This window comes from Salvelinus fontinalis, chromosome 15, assembly GCF_029448725.1.
Source record: "Salvelinus fontinalis isolate EN_2023a chromosome 15, ASM2944872v1, whole genome shotgun sequence".
NCBI lineage: Eukaryota > Metazoa > Chordata > Actinopteri > Salmoniformes > Salmonidae > Salvelinus > Salvelinus fontinalis.
Window position 1 is genome coordinate 26,556,323 of NC_074679.1, and position 13,431 is coordinate 26,569,753.

General features: G+C 43.5%; 1 protein-coding gene across 1 annotated transcript in view; it reads right to left on the reverse strand.

The window, feature by feature from the left end:
- Positions 1 to 2,361: 2,361 nt before the first annotated feature.
- The window catches only part of LOC129811654 (latent-transforming growth factor beta-binding protein 2-like), a 149,552-nt gene continuing 138,482 nt past the window's right edge, over positions 2,362 to 13,431 (reverse strand). Inside the window, exons 32-41 of the mRNA XM_055863125.1 lie at positions 9,684 to 9,818; positions 9,341 to 9,475; positions 8,232 to 8,444; positions 7,962 to 8,048; positions 7,339 to 7,467; positions 7,090 to 7,230; positions 6,673 to 6,846; positions 6,130 to 6,429; positions 5,858 to 6,007; positions 2,362 to 4,570 (exon numbers count right to left, since the gene is read on the reverse strand). Of these exons, the coding sequence (XP_055719100.1) occupies positions 4,383 to 4,570; positions 5,858 to 6,007; positions 6,130 to 6,429; positions 6,673 to 6,846; positions 7,090 to 7,230; positions 7,339 to 7,467; positions 7,962 to 8,048; positions 8,232 to 8,444; positions 9,341 to 9,475; positions 9,684 to 9,818 (1,652 nt within the window). The 3' untranslated portion in view covers positions 2,362 to 4,382. The remainder of the gene's footprint in view (positions 4,571 to 5,857; positions 6,008 to 6,129; positions 6,430 to 6,672; positions 6,847 to 7,089; positions 7,231 to 7,338; positions 7,468 to 7,961; positions 8,049 to 8,231; positions 8,445 to 9,340; positions 9,476 to 9,683; positions 9,819 to 13,431) is intronic.

Sequence of the window (13,431 nt, forward strand, 5' to 3'; positions counted from 1 at the left end):
CCGACACTAACCACAAGGCCACTGAGTTGGTCTACATGACCAGGGGAATTATGGGGAGCATGTGTTTTTGTGGTAGGCCCACTGTACCTGTTAGCATGCTGCTGAAGAGCATGGCATGGAAGTAGTGGTGGTAGTAAAGGATGCGGTCCGTGGTGTAGAAGGGTACGTAGTGCAGCAACCAGCTCAGGAGCAGCAGTCCTCCACCTTCCATCAGCACGCAACAATGCTCTGCACATACACATCAGCGTTAGAATGAGGTACTCAAAATAGTTACTCATGACAGTGACAGGGAAGTTCTAAATCCTCCTACCTACTTTTCTCTTGTCCAGCTGGACTCCTCTGCAGAGGGCCAGAGAGGCTGCTGCCACCATAACCACATACATGCCCAGACTGACCAGGTTCAGCCACAAGATCAGCTGCAGAGGAGTTCCAGATTTATCTACATTGTAGCAGTGTTATGTGTATTAGCATACTGAGTGCAGAGAGGTACTTACAGGGCTCCCTAACAGGTAGACACGGTATTCCGTCTCATTCACTCCTGAGAACCTCCATCCCTTTACAGAAACAGAACAAAGGCACAGTGATAAGTTAATATTTTTATGGGACTGTCAAACCACACTGAAGTATTCAACATGCTAACCTGGTAGTTGATTGGCCAGGGTTTAGGGTTAATTTCATTGTCTTTGGGCTGCAACCCAGTTACCCTGTAAAAATAGACATTTTGTTGTATTTAATCAAATAAGTATGTGGGAAAATGTGACATACAGTGAGATGTGTGTTCTTTTGTTCTCTCACCCTGATCATGATGATGTGGAACTCCAGCAAAATATCCAGGAAGTGGGGTTTTGGCAATGAAAGGCTAATGTTGGGCACTATCAATACACACAAAAAACACACATTTCAATGAATATTAGGCATTAAGTACATACACAACATCACATATCAATCAGTGGGAACACCATAAAAAAACAAAGGAAAGTAGGATACATTTGGTTTTGATGTGATCCTCAATATTCCATTGAGAGTTTGGGGTCTCCTTCAGATATGTTAATTAAAACTGGAACACGGTCCGTCAATTGGTTTTCTTTGACCTCCCCTAACTGTTCAAAGATAACTTAGGAAATAATAATTCTTATCAGTGGAATGTTTGTGACAGCCTGCTGCAACATAGCCAACAAAAGCAGCCTGACAAGTCCCCTATTACACTGTACAGGGAATAGCTAACTAGTAAGAACATAGCATAAATGACAATGAATGTATCACTTGTAATGTTAGCCCTACACACTAGTTAGCATTGTAGCAAGCTAGCTCGAAGAAGCAGCTATCAAACAGCTTTGTACCTATTTTTTTATTTTATTAAACCTTTATTTAACTAGGCAAGCCATTTAAGAACAAATTGTGCGCCAACCTATGGGACTCCCAAACACAGCCGGTTGTGATACAACCTGGAATCGAACTAGGGTGTCTGTAGTGACGCCTCAAGCAGAGATGCAGTGCCTTAGACCGCGCCACTCGGGAGCCCAAAGGGGATGTAAATCTAATCAGTTCTTCTCATTCTTGTTTTCACATGATATTCAGTGTATGTAATGCATTAAAAGCAGGACTTCACAGCCTATGCGATTGTTGGCAAAAAAAACGGCTTTGGAAACAAGCATTTCTCAAAATAAAACTTCCATCCTGGCATGCACTCCTCTCTGCGTTCGCGCTACATGGTGCACAGATTTCAAAATTACCCGATGTGTTTCATAAAAGATCTGCAAAAAGTGCGCACCACGCACGCGCGCAATGTAGTCGCTTCTCAACACTCCAAATTTAGCAGCACGCCACGTGGTTTCTGGGATATGTATGCTTTTCCATCCTTCACGAAAGGAATAGGATCTACCGATATGGACACAATTTCCCAGTATCCAACTAAAATTCAGTACTAGCCTCATAACAGTGGGAAAAGCCTTCCAAACGCTGTGGTTGAGCGGTCCGTGCTATCCGGAGTCCTTGGGACGTCCCTATCCAATTGAAGTTGTCATTTAAATTGGTTAGGGGTAGGTAATGGTTGTGGTTCTAGTTAAGATAAGGGTAGCATTTAAGGTTAGGGTTTAGGGTAGGGACGACCCAAGGATCTGTTTTGCACTCGCCGTGGTTGAGCTGTACCAGAAGGCCACTGGGTGGCGTCAGAGCACAAGAAATCACAGGCTCACACTGTCAACGGATGCTCACAATGCATAACATTTTCCATTTGAGCGGAATATTTGAACTGAAAGTACAGTATATTTGCATTATAAACATACGGTTTAGAAATATTATTGTAATGAAGTATATTATTGTGTAATGTGTGTCGCATATTCCACAGATAAGGGAGAGAAATGTAGATATTTTCGCATTTTATTTTGATGACTGATTAGTAACTATAGTTTAGAGGTAAACAAAAGGAATGAACATGATATTTTCATAGACCACAGCCTACACCACAACTTGTGGTTTACAAAGCCTTAAGTAATATCAAAATACATGTTCACAATTTGTATAACATCAATGTAAGACTTGTGGAGGAATGAATCATACAGTATAGATAGAGTACAGACCATAAACATCTCTTTGAATATAGGCCAAGGGCATCAGTCATTGAAAGAAGGCATCCTCCAAATATGTATAAGATAGGTTCTGGCAAGATCTCTCTGAATGGAAAGTTTGAGAACATGACCAATCAGCAATCATGTGTTTCTAGTGACTTGAATGCAAAGGACAATGTTTATTTTTAATTGGAAATGCTGAATGTGATCACTAAATGTATTGAAAAACATCACTAGAATGACATGCTGATCCCAGTAAGATTATTTGAAAGGCAAAAAAGGTTTAGTTTTAATGGCACAACAGATAATGGTTGTATTTTAAAAGGCATGTGTCTTTGTATTGTACTTGTAGGATCAATGGCACCACATTGTGTTGAAAACATTGCTGCCATTCCCCTAAAATTACATTTCAATGTCTGCTCCACAGGGCAGGATACATATACTTTATCTGGTACAGTGTAAACCACTTTTCTCATACAAAGATATGTTTAAAAACATTTTAACAGAAATATATATAAATCTACATATGGCTAAGCTGTAATGCTGGAATTTTTTTTGTCAAACAAAAATATTGGTTGCACTATATGCATTATTAGAATGTAACAAAAAATTAATACATAGTACTAGATCTGTACAAAATATCCCAAACCTTTTCAACAAAGCCTTTACTCACATTCAGAGATGCATCAATGGGAATGTTCTTACATGGGATCTGATGTCAATTGTGAATGTGTGGTTGAATATAAGGAGAATTTGCCACGGGATATTGTACGTGTCTTCTACTCTGACTAGTGGGAGAGTGCTAGTGGACCCTATACAAACATATTACATATCTATCATAGACCATCATATACATATACAGCCTTTCCAAGCCCGTACTCAATGCTGTCTTACAATGCTCCATACTCAATGCCCTCTTTTTCTTCAGTATACTTTTGTACTGGTGACAGATTGAAGCAACATCGTAACAGCCTATGAAGATGAGCTGGACCTTGTTTGATCCCAGTTCTTGCTCTTGAGACTACCATGCCACCATTGGAACCTTTTTAGCTTGAAGGATGAGGACTAAGGACTGTTATGCAAGTCCAAGTGGTTTTTCAAGACCCAGAGAAACACAGAAGACCAGTGGGAGAAGTGGTTGGTTCTTTTTCTAGGCCTCGCTGACCACAAAAGCATCCCAAATACAAGTAAAAAGTGGTTTCAAAGTGACTCCCTGTATAGCAATGTGATTATTATGTTACAATATGAATAACATGTGGCAAGCAATCAGCTTCCTCCAGGTTTAGTTATCCAACTTCAAAAACAATTCACACTGTTTCCCCTCATCATTAGTAAAGTCTATAGGTCTGACAAATAAGACAATATAAATCATATCTGCCCTCTGAAATGGTTTTCATTGTAACTTTGCAGAGCCTTGTCATGTACATGAAATAAATAATTAACCCAAAAGAGAAATGGAGGAGAAAAACAATGCATAAAATATGTATGTATGCATAGCAAACTGTCTGGGGTCACTGAATAAAAGGTCAGTCCTCAAAAAATCCCTTTAAGGCAAAATGCAAATCTTAAGAAATAGGATATCCCATGGAATACATTCACTGCATAGCTTCTGGTCCCCTGTGGAAATGTGAATGAGTATGTGTGTGTGGTAGAAAGAAAATATGAAAAAGCCAATGAGAGAATTGTATGTGTGTCGGTGTGTGTGTTTAGGGGATAAGCGTGGACGTTTCAGCGTTCTTGGAGGTTTAGTGCCAGGCCCCGTGAGAGGGCGGGGATGAGGGGTGGTGGAGGGAGGAGAGTAGAACCTCCCAACAGTTACACTCTCAGTTTCCAGCCACTCTCTCTGAGGCCAGACAATGGGACCTCTGGGATACATTCATGGGGCTTGGCGGAGGCCTGGAAGCCGGGCAGACAGGTGCACTTGTACGACCCCTCAGTGTTGGTACAGGCCCCATTCTTACACAGCGCCACTTTATCACTGATGTCCTCACACTCGTTTATGTCTGCAGGAAAAGGAGACAGGCAGTGTTAAGAGAGTAGACCAATTTCACTGCAACTGCCTGCAGCTGTTCCCACCACACGTCCTGTGTCAACAGTCCAGCGGAGTGGCCTGGTCAGTGTGGGTGGTAGGATGGCACCACAGTCACAGCAGTTCTCTGGCGACAGAGGGGCCTAAAGGGATGCCCGACTCTCAGTACTTATGAAAACTACATTCATACGTATCACTTAAGCACTTTTCTTCTTGCTTCCCACATTAACAATATCCCTGTTCACTCATTCCAACTCTCTGTCACACACCCATCTCTCTCTTTCTGCCCCCCCCTCTCTGTATACATGTTATGCAATTTTATCTGAAAGGCAGCAGCACATCTTTACACTAATCATTTACACAAATCAAGCATGGCATCGTATTGCGTGTTTGATAAGACATGAACTCTTCTCTGGCCATACATACAGTACATCTGACAAGTCAGAAGTTTTTGCTTACACTAAAATGCCATTACATTGTTGGCCTTCAAGTGGTTTCTATTTCCTAATCTGGCATGGGTGGTTTGGTGTCATTTCTCTGCAGTCAAACTCAAACCTCCTCTCTCTGTTTACCTCATTTCTGTGTGGGAAAAGTTGGTGGTATTTATAACATGACACTTGGAAAGGAAAGCTTCGCTCCCACAAGTGTTTTCACAAATTAGAACCACAGAGTGGGGATCCACTCCATTCGCCCTGTGTTGGCCTTGGGCCTGATGATTCTCTATGGGGATAGAGTCCTGGTCCATTCAGTAATCTCAGCACATCATTATGAGAGAGGGGTTTTACTTTCAAATTAAACAAACCCGACACATTTAAAATGTGTAATATCCATGTATTACACGATGTGGCTGTGATTCAAGGCCTCTCGGCCTGTTGGCAGGGTGTGTCTATATATTCAGTCAGGAGGGTAAAGAACAATCCAGTCAGAGTACTTTGATCAGTTTCCCATTAAAAATAACCAAAGCAAGATGGTAAATGTGAGTCTTTCATTGGGCTGCGTGATATTGCAGGGTGAGTTACCTCATCAAGAGAGACCCGTCTCCAAAAGGCATAAACCTCGGGGAGGCTTCTTCATTCTAAAGCAGGGTTTGATCTTAGCCCCACAACATACATCATTTTCAAAAGTGGGAAAATGGAACAGATCATTGAATAATTTGTTTCTAGGAATTCCAAAAAGCAATGATATATTTACTTGAAACACAGAGGAGAATCTGAGTCTGAATGTGGGTGGTTCATTATGAGACACTGGGAGAGGAACCTACCGATGCAGGCCATTTTGGTGAGGTCAAGCTCGTATCCATCAAAGCAGTCACAGGTGTAACCTTCCCTCACGCGCACACACCGGCCATTCTCACAGCCGTTCAGGATACCACACTCTTCTGCTCGCAGGCCTTCAAAGCCATCATAGTGGTCTGATTGCAAACAGAATATGAAATAATTAGGAGTCCCTACAGAGGTAGCATTTCACCATGCATTAGCAATAATATTAATAAATGTGTCTTTAAAAATATATATATATTTCTAATGAGGTTACCATTGTTAGAGTCTACAGGGTGAGGCTGGAACTCTCTTGGCCGGTGGATGGGGACGCGTAGTGACGGTTCTCTGTCTCTTACTCGTGAGCCATAGTCGTTGGTATTGCCCTGGGTGTCCTCTGGGTTGTAGTAGGTACCCCCAGGCCCAGAAATGGGCCCTCCTCCATAGTTGTCCCAGTAGGGGGGGACATAGGGCCCTTCAGGACCCTCGACACCAGGGCCGAACTCATTGCCTGGCCTCTCTCGTAGACTGTCAGAGCCCCTTCTCCTAGGCAGGTTACAAAGTAATGCGTAGTCATCTGATCCAACACACACACACACACACACACACACACACACACACACACACACACACACACACACACACACACACACACACACACACACACACACACACACACACACACACACACACACACACACACACACACACACACACACACACGTCAGTGTTGCATTTAGACCGTTACAAGCCGCCACACAAATGATTTCAGCTACATAATAACTATGAATGACAACTACATCTGCCATTTGTTATTTACCAGAGTCCCTACTGGGGCAGAAGGCACATTGTTCACTCCAGGCCACTCCATAGAGACAGCAGCACTCTGTGTAGGTGGTCCTCCATCCGATGAGGGGCTGGATACACACATACAATTCTATCATGTCCCGCCAGCAGATGTCCAGATGGATGTCCTCATCAGGCTCATCAATCTCTGTGGGGCAGGGGATGGAGGAGAGATGAGAGAGGGAAGGAAGGAAGAAGGGAAGAGAGTGATTTACAAAAGAGGAAAGGATGGAGTTGGAGGAGGTTTTACAAACTTTAGGTTGTCAATGTTGAACAGATGAATCAATAATCTGGCTGGTAACCATTTAATCTGGATAAACTGAGACGGAGGATGTAGTTTATCTGTAAAAGTGTGCTGCTGCTGCTGTGTGAGTGTGTGTCTGAATCGCACCCTCGGTGGTGTTGACGCTGATGCAGTGGCGGCAGGTGGTGTCCAGGACCAGAGGAGGACTGCAGAAGCAGTTGAAAGAGCCAGGGGTATTCACACACACCCCACCGACACACGCCTTCTCTGTCAGGCACTCGTCATAATCTGGAACACACACACATAAACACACGTCAACAACTGGGTCTAAAAGTTGAGATTTGGAGCAGGTTTCGTGGAACAGGGAAAAGCAGAGAGACAGCGAGCGGCCCTTACCCACACACTCCAGACGGATGTTGTCGTAGTAGAAGCCTGTACGGCAGAAGCAGGAGTACGAGGAGAAGATGTTAGAACAACGGCCATTCTTACAGATATCTGGCTCAAACATCTTACACTCATCCACATCTGGTGAGAGAGAGAGGAGAGACGGACAAACACAGAGAGAGAGAACAAGAGGGAGGGAAAGAGGGGCGAAGAATCAATACCTGTTCAAATAAATTCACATACACTATACACAAAATCACCTTTTCTTTCCTATTTCACCTCTAGAATCTGCCTTTGTGTAGGCCAAGGTGAATGTCTATAGAATCTTACAAAAATGTATGCATTTGCTATAACTAGCTACAGCACTGGGTGCAACACTTGTGCTTAATTAGCTGGGTATGCAGGTATCTCGTCACGGTGTAAATGGCTAGCTTGAAAGAGAACCATAAATGAGGTGGGAAATTATTCCGGATGTTTTTAACAGCTGCCATGGGTGGAAATAAAAGGGGAGCTGAAACTGCAATTTTCTTTGTGTTGGTACAAAGTTATGGGAGAAGGAAAAACTGTGAAACCTCAGTTATACCGACTGTAAACAGAAGCCAGTGGCTTGAGGAGGCAACATGGGAGTAAAGTACCTTTGAAACTCTGCTGTTCCAGGCTGTGGGAGGAAACCGCTTGGGGCAGAAGACCACTACCATGTGGACACAACTGGTTATACTCCTCTGAAGAAACAAACAAGAATGAATGGACAAACATAGTGTAACACTGCATCATACATAGTGTATTGAGAGGGAGTAAGCCTACAGTATGTGAAAAGTTGTATCTGAATCTATCTCCTAAATCGTGATGATATGATCCCTCTTGGGAGTGTCACTCAGTCCCAAATAGTACTGTAGTAAGCCTACCTCTCCCTGGGACAGGGCAGGGGTGGATCTCACAGTCGTCCCCCCAACCGGACCCCACCGTGCAGCAGCACTCCTGCTTGGTCGTATTGCGAGACAGCACGTTGTCACAGAAGTTAGCATCGTTCAGGTTGTAGTAACACTCCTTCCTCTGCTCCTCTGTGGGTGAGGCTGGCTTAGGAGGAGGATGAGGAGGAGCATCTTCATCTGTAGCAGCTGTGGGACAATCAGACCACTCATGAAGAGAAATAGATGCAGAGGTGAATAATTGGAGGGGATTTGCAGAATAAATTGTGACTCTAGTTGAATTACTAGAGTAAAGACTACATCTATTACCACTAGATATCATATTTATTGCCATCATGATATCAGTGAGAATCAGTCAGTCAAATTGGCCCCATGTCTAACAGTATTAATGAGTGCCACTGTTTCCCCTGGTCAAGAGAACCATGTCTTAAAGTAGGGCAGGCAGGCAGTAGGCTGGAGTACCTTCAGCTGCTCATTTATCCACAGACATGGTCTCAGGCATTCACTGTTAAGCAGTGGGCATTGCCAAATGGAAACACTGGCATGGGAGTCAACACACCATTCATTCTGACATGATTGATTAGCACACGTCAAAAGTAAAATGTGGTCAAAGTACACAAGGCATACTTGGGGCTTAATACTGAACGAGAACAAAAACATCCCCGCCGAGAACATTGTGCTTATTAATGTAAATATGTCCCGTCTGTGTATACATGCCCATGTCAAGCTAAAGACAAGCCAATACCACAGACAAGGTAAGCTGGACCTTTCTTTCAGTAATCTGTTTACAGTGAACACTGTTAGTGTTTCTGAGAGATCTTTCCATGGCAGTTTTGCCAATAGCTATACCTTATCCTTGTATGTCTTCGGGGGAATTTGACTGGGGGAGATTTGACCATGAGGGAGAATTTGGAGTGAGTTGTTCTGAGCACAGCAAATCAATTCTGTAAAGGATAGCTGGAATAGTTTTTCTGCAATTTGTTCTTTCCTGCAATTTATTCCCCAGATGTGAAGACAGTGAAAATTCAATCCCCCAGCGATAGGACGAACACTTAAGTCCCATAAGTCCCTGTGTGTGCTGTTACCCTGCGGTCGGCACTGGCTGGTGATGGGATCAAATTCCTGATTGTCGCTGGGGCAGATGCACAGGAAGCTGCCGTCCACGTTCTCACACAGGGCCTCTCCACACAGCGCTGCGCTCATCTCACACTCGTTCACGTCTCCACGGAATGGGAGAGGGGGGTTAAAGTCACACTGAGGTTCACACACGGATGCAAAGCATATACACACAGACACAAGTGTGCATACAAACACACACGTACACACATACCACCATGTACAATGAATACAGTACGTACTGCACATTGGTACTGTATACAGTAACTGACCATGCTAACCAGTGGAGTGTATCATTTAACAGTTACTTACCTACACAGCCATGGGCCCCGGCATCACCAGGGGGGTTGGTGTAACCCCGGTCACACTGACAACGGTAGGAGCCGTCTGTGTTCTCACAGAAGCCATGGTCCCCACAGATGGTCTCATTCACACACTCATCGATATCTAAACAAGAGGGCACCCAAAGGTGAGCATAAAATAACACATTCCAATGTTTCTCTGCTACATGTGTAGAACTGTACCATTTCACATGACTGGCTTGCTAATGAGAGTGTGTTGCAATACTAAAATAAACACTACTACCGCTACAACTTGCAATAGCAATCACCATCATCATAACATGTCAAATGAATACAAAGGGAGAATGGGATCGTTTACAGCTTGTGGGGGACACAGATCAATTGATTGAATCCATTCTGCTGACTCCGATGGCTATCAATGAGCCCAGTGAAACGTCTGTAAGGGCTGCCTCTCAGCATGGCTACATTGTGTTAAAGTAGAGTCAGCATCTGGAAGCCTTTAGGATCTAAGGGTTCCTCTGCTGGGGTCTATGGAATGAGAAGTGACCTGTTGCTTACTTTCTGGCCCAGTGAGGTCTTGGATTATGTAACAACAGGGGACTGGTTTACAGACATGGAGGGGCCTGCACATCCACATAAGCTACTTCAGAGACATTTTGTCAAAACGGCTACGGGTAACTAAGATTTGAATGAATGCACATTTCGTGCAACAACTCTTACAGGCCCGCATTGTTCCCTAAATTTCCCTATTTTTTTATTTGACATCTTACTTTTGTAATTCCAAAAATGTGTCCCATGCAAGAAATCTAAACAGGGGAGCTGATCTGGACTCATTCAGAATATTTTCTGCGTGCAAAAGGATGGAGAGGACCAGACCTGGCAACTGTGTGCAGCTGCTCGCATGCACAGCCATATATCATAAAGCATGTTTAATGAAGCCAGGGGAAAGACCTTGTTATGTGTACATTGAATGTGTGAGTAGAGGAACGCATGGACCTTAACACTGGACCATATAACACTAGTGCTAACAGCTCTGATTCTCAACCACCCTCTGTTTTAAGGGAGCATTTGTTAGCAATTTCTCACATACATCATTTCGTATTTCTTGGCGTACATTGCACAGCACAGAGGCCAAAGACAGATACTCTTAGAGGCCAGACTGATTATAATTGTTTAAAAAAACAAACATATGGTTTGATCACTGGTCAATGTTAACCTGCTTGTGCACTGGCCATGTTCCAAGTCACCAGGTTATGTGACACACAACCCCCCCCCCCAGCATTACACAGCTGATTCAAATAACCATCTCATCATCAAGTATTGATTATTTGAGTCAGCTGTGTAGCGATAGGGCAAAAACCAAAACGTGCACCCAGGGGGGGCACCGGGTTTGGGAAAGCCTGCCCTAGAGATCACACAAAGGTAAAATGCACACAAAAGCCACATTCATAAAGAATACATTTTTTGGAAGGGCACCTTTGTTGAGGAATTTGAGGGAAGTTTGCTAACATCTCCATTGATAGAGGCCACATGCTGTGTGTGTTATTTTCTAATTAGAATCAAAACGCCTGACTCAGCGAAAGCTAATGGTTTACAGGGCATTTACAGTAGTGGGAAAATGGAGAGGTATCTGGTAGTGTATTCTTTTCGCTATATGTCACAACATTATGTGCATGACATAATGCCAGGTACAGTAGGTAGTAAAGTATACAGTAGCCCAGTGTGTCTTATTAAACATGCTAACGCATCAATTGGCAGCAAATGAAAATACAGTGGATACATAAGTCAGCAGATTTGTAGAGGAAAAAAATTAATGACATTCACATATTGTCTATCAGATTTTTATTCTGTCTCCTAGCTCTCGTAAATGCTGCATCATTCGAGGAATGAGGAGAGTCAGCCAGAGCGACTGCATTAAGCAATCTATTCAGCAGGGACGGAGAGGGCTTGGCTTGGGTCCTGCTGTACTATTACATTACAGAGGAGTGCATTCTGGGAGGCCTGGCCCACTGTCCAGAGGGCAGGGAGAGGCAAAGCCATCCAGAAGATGGTGCTAATAGTGATATCAGCCAAATGACTCTGACATGATGAAGACGAAAGTTGACATTGGGACATAAATATGAGCCACCAAAATCCAAACTTTGTGTTTACAAACATATTAGAGGGGGCAATTATCAAAAACATGTAGCCGTTTCCCCATTAAAATGTTTACTTTTGGACTTTGAGGCCTTGCTACAGACTTGTAGTAAGATGAGATGTATACTGTAACACTGAAGAAAATTTTGGCGAAAAACTTAAGTGGGGTTTTGGATGTCAGCGTAAGTAATGCAGCCAGCTGGGAGGTCTCTCAGGAAGGTCATCTAAGCACTCAGCTGCTACATGAAATAATCAGTGTCTGCCTCAAGGTTTTCATCCATCTGAAACATGGAAACAATGTTCCCATTTTTACATGTAGTGGCGTGCATGATGCTATCAAATCATCATCTCGGGGACCAAGGGGAATGTCTGGGCCAAATGTCTTTAATAGTCTTTCCATGGCCATGTCTTTGACTCGGATTCTTCGAAACCCTTGGACTAACAGAGCTACTAAACTCTTTAATTAAGACTGACTGTCCAGCCAGAGAGTGAGCATGTTAATAAAATATCTGAGGCTAAATGGCCTGTGGGAAATGCATACTCTAACAATGCAGGCTATCTGGGGCCATCTTCTCCATTACCCCCCCCCCCTTCCTAATGGTCTAACCCAGGAGCCCCTTCCTGAGTGTGGATCCACCCGGCTTGGTAATGGTGCAGGCTAGATCAGGTAAGCAGGTTAAGTGGGGGTCTCTGTGCCGTGTTGTAATGTGGAGCACATGGTGGGCCTGTGAGGCTAGCTGACTGCTGGCTCACCCTTCACACGTCTCCCCTATTCCTGGTTCCCTGGTTAAACCCTGGCCTGATTGGACCCATATGCAGGCCAGGGTTATTTGATGCGTAGGATTGGTCGGGATGAGGAGGGATATTTATTTTCCCTGTTTCATCTGTCGTTTCATTCCCGACCCCGCCTGACCTGGGTCACCTCCAAGGTTAAACCCTGTTTTATAAAATGTGTATGCATGCCCATTGCTCATAATCGCCATACATTCCCTGACATTGCCCTACATCTAGACCACAGTGACCACAGCGTGCTAAATGTCTTTTGAAACCCGTCACATTTCCATACATTAGTAAGTGTGGGAGGTAGGAGACAGTGTGACCACAAACCATTTCCAGCCCTGTATGCCTTATTAAAGACAAGCCGTAGCCACACAAAATTGATAGCCACAATGCCGAACTGCAGCTGGAAAGAAAGGATCAAAATGAGATGCAGGTTTCTTTTCCAACACATTGACAATCACACACTGCTTTTCTCATACAGTACTCACCAGTGTTGGGATTAGTTGAGATAGATATTACTCGTTACATTGAACAAAAGTAACACGTTACTTTACAATATTATTCTGTGTGGAAAGTAACATGTTATATTACCAGTTATATTACTTTGGGTTACTTTCATTAAAAAAAAAAAAAAATCTAATTGTTTGACTGTCGGAGGGAGCAAGGTAAGCCCTACCAAAAATAGGTTACTTACTCATGTTTGATCACTAGTTTCCCCTTTCATCTGTTGCACGGCTTTCCTGTGGAAGTCTACAAGTGCTACACTATATACACTGCTCAAAAAAATAAAGGGAACACTTAAACAACACAATGTAACTCCAAGTCAATCACACTTCTGTGAA